Source organism: Gossypium arboreum, chromosome 3 (genome assembly GCF_025698485.1).
Source record: "Gossypium arboreum isolate Shixiya-1 chromosome 3, ASM2569848v2, whole genome shotgun sequence".
NCBI lineage: Eukaryota > Viridiplantae > Streptophyta > Magnoliopsida > Malvales > Malvaceae > Gossypium > Gossypium arboreum.
The window spans coordinates 132,923,288-132,929,905 of NC_069072.1; the positions used below are offsets into that span (position 1 = coordinate 132,923,288).

Genomic DNA, 6,618 nt, shown 5'->3' on the forward strand with positions numbered 1-6,618 from the left:
AAACAGATGCCAGTGACAAATACTGGGGAGCAATTCTCTTTGAAGAGATTGATGGAAAAAGATATCTCTGTGGATACAAGAGTGGAAGATTTTCTGATGCAGAAATCCATTATCACTCTACATTCAAGGAAATACTTGCAGTCAAAAAAGGTATCACAAAGTTTGAATTTCACCTTCGAGGATATCAATTTCTGATAGAAATGGATATGTCCTCATTTCCAAAAATGCTCAAGTTCAAACAAAAAATAGTCCCTCATCCACAGCTTCTTAGATGGGCAGAATGGTTTTCTGAATTCTCATTCGAAGTTAAGCACATCCCTGGCAAACAAAACATTCTTGCAGATTTACTCTCCAGGCCCAAAGAAAATCCAAAAGTCCTTGCCTATAAAAGAGTCTATTGGTCCAGACCCATCATGATGTACAGGCCCTATTCCTCAACATCCACATCACCTACTCCTTACACTGTCACCCCAAACCTTCACCCAGAATTCCCACCAGAGGTCATTACTCTCGTAGAAAAAAACTGTTTCCACCAGAAAGCTAAAGAAATGATGCTCGAATACCAAACCCAAGTTTTCAAAAATTTTGGAGGTCTTGTTCTTAAACCTTGGGGAATCAATCCTGATTATCCTTTCATCCACCCAATAAGGTTCGAGTTTGTTGAACAACCAAATGAATTAAAATGGTTTTTATGGTACCTTACCCATCTTTATCATATCGCCATTCAGTTCAACACAATTGACCTTCTTTATTATCTGAAAAAAGCCATCCGAGGAAATATTGAACCAGAACATCAAAACTTCTTTACTTTTCTCAGCTGGTTTCATCCTCTACCACAATGGCTCCAGGTAATTGAACAGTACTGCAACCAGTCAAGAGGTACTTATGGAAGTTATATCATTATAATTTTCTATAAGCCTCAATACTTTGTCAAATATGAAAAAGCAGCTCAGCTTAATTCCTTCCCCTCCTCTTGGGTTCATAAAACCCTAAAAGATGAAGTCTTCAAAGATAAGACACAATATCGAGAGCTTCAAAAGTTCCTATGCCAACTCAACAGAACTGTTCCAATTGAGATATGGCCACCTCCAGATATCGATGCACCATGGGACACTTGGCCTCAATCATACACTCCTTATCATCTAGAAGTGTTGGATGCCCTCCGTGAATATCGAAAAAGCATACCTGACCCCACAGAATGGTCACAAGATTACCCGTGGCAATATAATTAATTGTAATTTTAAAATTCAAAGTCTCAATTAAGTAAAATAAAATATCGAGGTTTAATTATTTTTTTAAAAGAATTGAGGGGTTATTTTTAAAAAAAAAAAACTTTGATCTTTTGCCAAATGAATCGTGATGTTTTCATTCTATTTTGGTAAAGTTGCTAGGCTGTCTTGACCTTCTCATTCTATAATTTTTTTTATAATTAAAAGAGACAGGATTGAGACGAAGAAAGATAGAAAAGAATGAGTTAGACAAATATATATATTATTAAAGGTGAGTTTAGATAGACGATATATTTATTATGTGATTATTGTAAAAATAGTAATAGTGGTGAGATTAAATACTATAACAATATTGTAATGTAAAATAAAAATAAATTAAATTCATCATATCATACTCTACCACCCATCTAAATCCACACTGAATATAATTATTTACGTACTTATAATTAATTTTCACAGTCACACCAATCTTTATAGACTTTTGATTTTTAAGATTTTATTTCATTGACATTAATTTTTGTAGATGTTTGTCTTTTCATTTTGCTGCAAGTTAATTTTTATGAGGTTAGATTTTAAATATTTTAAAGCTAATTGGAGAGAAAAAAAAGTAAATTATTCTTATAAATTTTAGGTCGTAAGCTTGGCTAATTTAGATTTTCTTTTTCCTATTAAAGTCAGGAAAATAAGTATTAATTCAATTGGCAAGTATATTGTTGTCAATGTAGAATGATGTGGATTTAAGTGTATCAAACGTATTATCTTTTTATTTATAAGTTCAAAAAGATTATAAATAGTTTTAAATATAAACAAATGTGAGATTTAATTTACTAAAACAAAAAAATTAATACATGCATGAATTAAATTATTTAATTTCGAAAATGATTATCAATATAGTGGTCTTCACATAGGAATATGGTACCATTAGAAACTTTGCCTAGGGACGAATGTATCATAATTTAGTAGTTATCCATGAGACCGGAAACATTTGCGAGTAAACTTTTATCTAAGGATTTTGCTGCAAGAGATATACATACATACATTATTTAATAAAATCTGCTTAAAATCTATTAAGTTAATACTTTGGTCTTTAGTTTAAATCGGTTCAATTTTAACACTTAATATCCGGACCTGACGATCGAGCCGGGTGAGGGTAATACAATTTGCATCTCAAAACACTTATTTTTCATTAACAATTGATACACGTGGTGCAAGCTTTAAGGAAGTTCACAGTAAATGAGTACAACAAATAGCTTCAAGGACTAAATATAGTTACCATTAGAGGTGATCATGGGCTGGGCCGGGCCGGGTTCGGGCTAGGCCCAAATAAAATTTTAGGCCCGTCTACTAGGCCCGGGCCCGGCCCGGCCCGAAATATGGGCCTAAAATTTTGCCCAAGCTCGGCCCGAAATAAAATTACTAAACCCGAGCCGGGTCTGCCGGCCTATATTAATTTTTTTTTTATTTCATTAAATAAAAAATTAAAAATATAATAAATCAAATATATTTAAAAACATAAAAATAAATATTAAAACAAATAAAAATAATACTAAAACAATTCTTAAAACAATACACAAATTAATAATATAATAAAAATAGTTATATTAAAAATTTAAAATAATTAAAATAAAATAAAAATATATATTAATATATAATTGGCCGGGCCCGGCCAAAAAATCTTACTCGAGGCTCGGCCCGTTTTTAAACGGGCCTCTTTTTTTAAGCCCATTTTTCGGCCTATATTTTTACCCAAACCTCCCATTTTTTAGCGGGCCTTGGTCGGGTCGGGCCGCCAAATTTCATGATCGACTCTAGTTACCATGCAAATGAAAAAATAGTTTATATATATTCATATATTTTAGTTTGCTTTATAATTTTATATTTTTATAAATTTTGTAAATTTTATTAATTTTAATTGTTTTATAATTTATTAATGGAAAGTTTTACAAACAAAGAAAAAGGGGTATAAAGAAAATGGAAATATGAGCACGCAATAGATAGCCAGCGGGCTTGAGGAATCTGCCATTGGATTGAAAAAACGGGAAGAGAGAACAGTTTGTCGGAATAGTGGATGTAAAAGCAAGTAGCGCATATAGGTAGACCTGATTATTTTGGCTACCGAGGGCAGGATTTTGTGAAAAGATTTAAGTAAAAATATAAATTTGAAAAATAAGTTTGGATAAAAAAAATAAAGTCTATTTAAAAAACGGGCTGAGCCTCAAGTAATGTCTTTTTGGCCCGAGTTTGACCTGATCTTAATTCACTAAATGACAAAATATTTGCTTTTTTTTTTTTAATATTATTTTCTTGTTGTTTTCTCCCTATTTTGCTACTATTTTACTATTATGTTGCTACTATTTTATTGTTATTGTTTGGAGATTGTATAAAATTTATTTTATTATTAATTTTATTATTGTTTTAAAGGCATTTGTTAATTTTGTTATTATTTTAAAGGTATTTTCTTGTTAAGTTGCATTTATCTTAGTGTATTAAGTTTACATATTTTTAAATTTTATTTTCAATTTGTTAGAAATATTCATTTTGATGTTTTAGTATTTTTGATGTATTATATATATTTAAAATTATATAAAAATACTATAAAAAATTAATACAATCGGATCGGGTCGGGCCCGGGTTTTAACATTTTTATTCGGATCGGGCTTGGGCAAAATTTTAGGCTCATTTTTTGGGTCGGGTTCAGGCCTAGTAAATGGGCCTAAATTTTTAGTTGAGTCTGACCCGACCCGACTCGACCCGACCTCTGAGAACCTTTAGTAATAACTCGGGTGTAATCAGACACGGGAAATGACATGTGATTATGGATTTCAAAATTTCATCTAGTAATTATTGTTCATAATCAAATCAATTTTTGTAATCTTTTGATTTTTAAGATTTTATTTGATTGATATTAATTTTAGTATATGTTTGTTTTCTCATTTTGCTCAAAGTTAATTTTTATGATGTTGTGGATTAAGTTTTAGCTTGATTGGATGAGTAGTATTGTTAATGCAGTGTTATGGATTAAGTTTTAGCTTGATTGGATGAGTATTATTGTTAATGCAGGAGAACGTGGGTTCTAGTGCGTTGAAACGTATTATTCTCCTATTTATGGGTTGGAAAGAACTATTATTGTCAAAAAGAACAGATATCATCAAAACCTATAATGAAATTGTTTAAAAAAATTATGAGATTAAATTTAAAATTTTTTTAAAGCTGAAAAATAAGAGAGTAAATTATTAATATTCTTATAAATTTTAGGTGGTAAGCTTGGCTGTTGCACAATTCTTTTCCTATAAAAGATAGGCAAAAGTTTTAAGTAATAGACAGAGGAAAGTGAGATATAATTTATTGATAAAAAAAAAAGAAATAATGCAAGGCTGAATTAAATTATTTAATTTTGAAAATGATTAAGAGAAAAGAACTACTATTCATTTTTTTGACAACAACTTTTAACATTAAAATAAACAAATAGTGGATCCCGGAGTTGATCTATAAAAGGAGCAAGACTGCATCCCAACCTGCATGCAAATCAAACCTTCCCCGTTTTAAAGAAGCTCTTCAATATATTTATTTCTGCTTTTTAACTTGTCATCACAGTTTCTCTTCCCCTATGGCTCACTCGGTTGGAATGCTTGGTCAAGAATGCTTTGATTTGAAAAACAAGGCTATTGCTCATCTCCTTGATTATTCCTTCATTGATGAAATCCCCACAATTGATTACTCTTTGTTGTTTTCCAAGGATCATAATGAACGGGCTAAGTCCTTGGAACACCTTGGAAAAGCATGCCAAGATTTCGGTTTCTTTTATGTACGAACTTCCAATACACACACACATATGGTTTTGGTTATCAAAATCTTAAACTCTTGAAAACCTAACATTGTTTCTTAATTATATTAGTTATTGTTTGCATTTTTTTACATATACATATATGGCAGCCTTTTTCCATATAATTTAGGTTTTTTTTTTTTTTTTTTGTCTTTTTGAAGCTGATAAATGGTGTTGAAGAAAGGGTGGTAGAAGGAGCACTGAAGGGTATTTCAGATTTCTTTGAACTGACAAATCAGGAGGAGAGGAGTGAGTACTTAAAGAAGAATCCCATGGATAGGATAAGGTGGTATTTAAGATCTGATGCTGGGGAAAACAGAGAGAATCTAAAGATAGTAACACACCCTGAATATCATTGCCCTAGCAAACCTGATAGTTGCAAGTATGCATTATTCCTATCATTCTTCTCATATGTTATAATATTGTTTAAAGTTTTGTTATATATATCTTAAAATGGTGGATTATCATCCATATTTGACAGAGATGCCATTGGAGAGTACTTGAAAGGGATGCATGAGGTTGAACTTGGTTTAGCTAAAGCAATCTCGACAACTTTGGGATATGAAGAAACCTACATCGAGAAGGAATTCAAGCTGGAGGCAGGATTCGACGTGGCTACCTTGAATCTATATCCACCATCTTTACAATCCAAAGGTTCTACTGGTTTGGCGGAACATACGGACCCGGGCTTTTTTGTTTCCCTTATACAAGATGTTAACGGGGGACTTCAAGTGCTCTCTCATAAAGGAAATTGGATCACTGTTAACATACCCCGAAACACCATTTTCATCGGTATTGGGGATCATCTTGAGGTATCTCTTTCTATCATTATCATTTGCTCCATGCAAGATGTACTAATAGTTTATGTTATATTCTTGTGTGCTAATTAGATATTAACCAATGGGAAGTACAAGAGTCATATACATCAAGTGATCCTGGATAACAACGAAGTGAAAAGAATCTCAATGGCAACACTTCATGGACCTTCATTGGACACATTTGTAGCCCCAGCACCAGGGTTCATCGATGACTGTCACCCACCAGCATACCGAGGGATGACCTACAACGAATCCTTGGAGCTCAATGGTTTTGATGAAATCGATGTGCAGTCATCCCTTATTCAGCTTCAAATGCCACTCTCTCTCTAATTTCATGCATGGTGTTGTATTTCTATAATTTCCTTTGAGTGTTTCTGAGATAAAAAGTAAATAAAGAGCTATGCTTGCTGTCGTCATTGTAATCAAGTATTTGTGTGAGTTATGTTGTATGTGCATTTCCTAGTTCAATTTAATCCCATCCTAAATAAGAAAATTTACATTATATATATGTTCTTCTAACTCGCTCATGGGTATTAATCTACTATACCGATCATCGAATTATCACTTGGAGCTTGCTGGTAAAACTTTTGTTAAAAAGAACTTAACAACTATTGACTTAAATAAAACTTTTGAATAGTTCAATAATTTAAATGAAATTTTAAATAATTCAGTGACCAAAGTATAATTTTTTAATTAAGTGACGAAAATAAAATTTACCCATAATATAATTACAAATAATGTAGTTTAC

At 31.9% G+C, this 6,618-nt stretch overlaps 1 protein-coding gene across 1 annotated transcript; it reads left to right on the top strand.

Annotated features, from left to right (window-relative positions):
• Positions 1-4,747: 4,747 nt before the first annotated feature.
• LOC108475811 (2-oxoglutarate-dependent dioxygenase 19-like) lies at positions 4,748-6,376 on the top strand. The gene is made up of 4 exons (XM_017777786.2): positions 4,748-5,034; positions 5,214-5,434; positions 5,534-5,864; positions 5,943-6,376. The coding sequence occupies exons 1-4, from the start codon at positions 4,837-4,839 to the stop codon at positions 6,198-6,200; spliced, it is 1,008 nt and encodes a 335-aa protein (XP_017633275.1). The 5' UTR covers positions 4,748-4,836; the 3' UTR covers positions 6,201-6,376.
• The last annotated feature ends 242 nt before the right edge of the window (positions 6,377-6,618 follow it).

What these genes read in the sequence shown, in the direction of transcription:
- LOC108475811 (XM_017777786.2), top strand. Translation starts at nt 4,837, where the DNA reads ATGGCTCACTCGGTTGGAATGCTTGGTCAAGAATGCTTTGATTTGAAA. An exon ending in AAGATTTCGGTTTCTTTTAT is followed by an intron (nt 5,035 to 5,213) that starts GTACGAACTTCC and finishes GTCTTTTTGAAG; the next exon opens with CTGATAAATGGTGTTGAAGA. An exon ending in GTATTGGGGATCATCTTGAG is followed by an intron (nt 5,865 to 5,942) that starts GTATCTCTTTCT and finishes TGTGCTAATTAG; the next exon opens with ATATTAACCAATGGGAAGTA.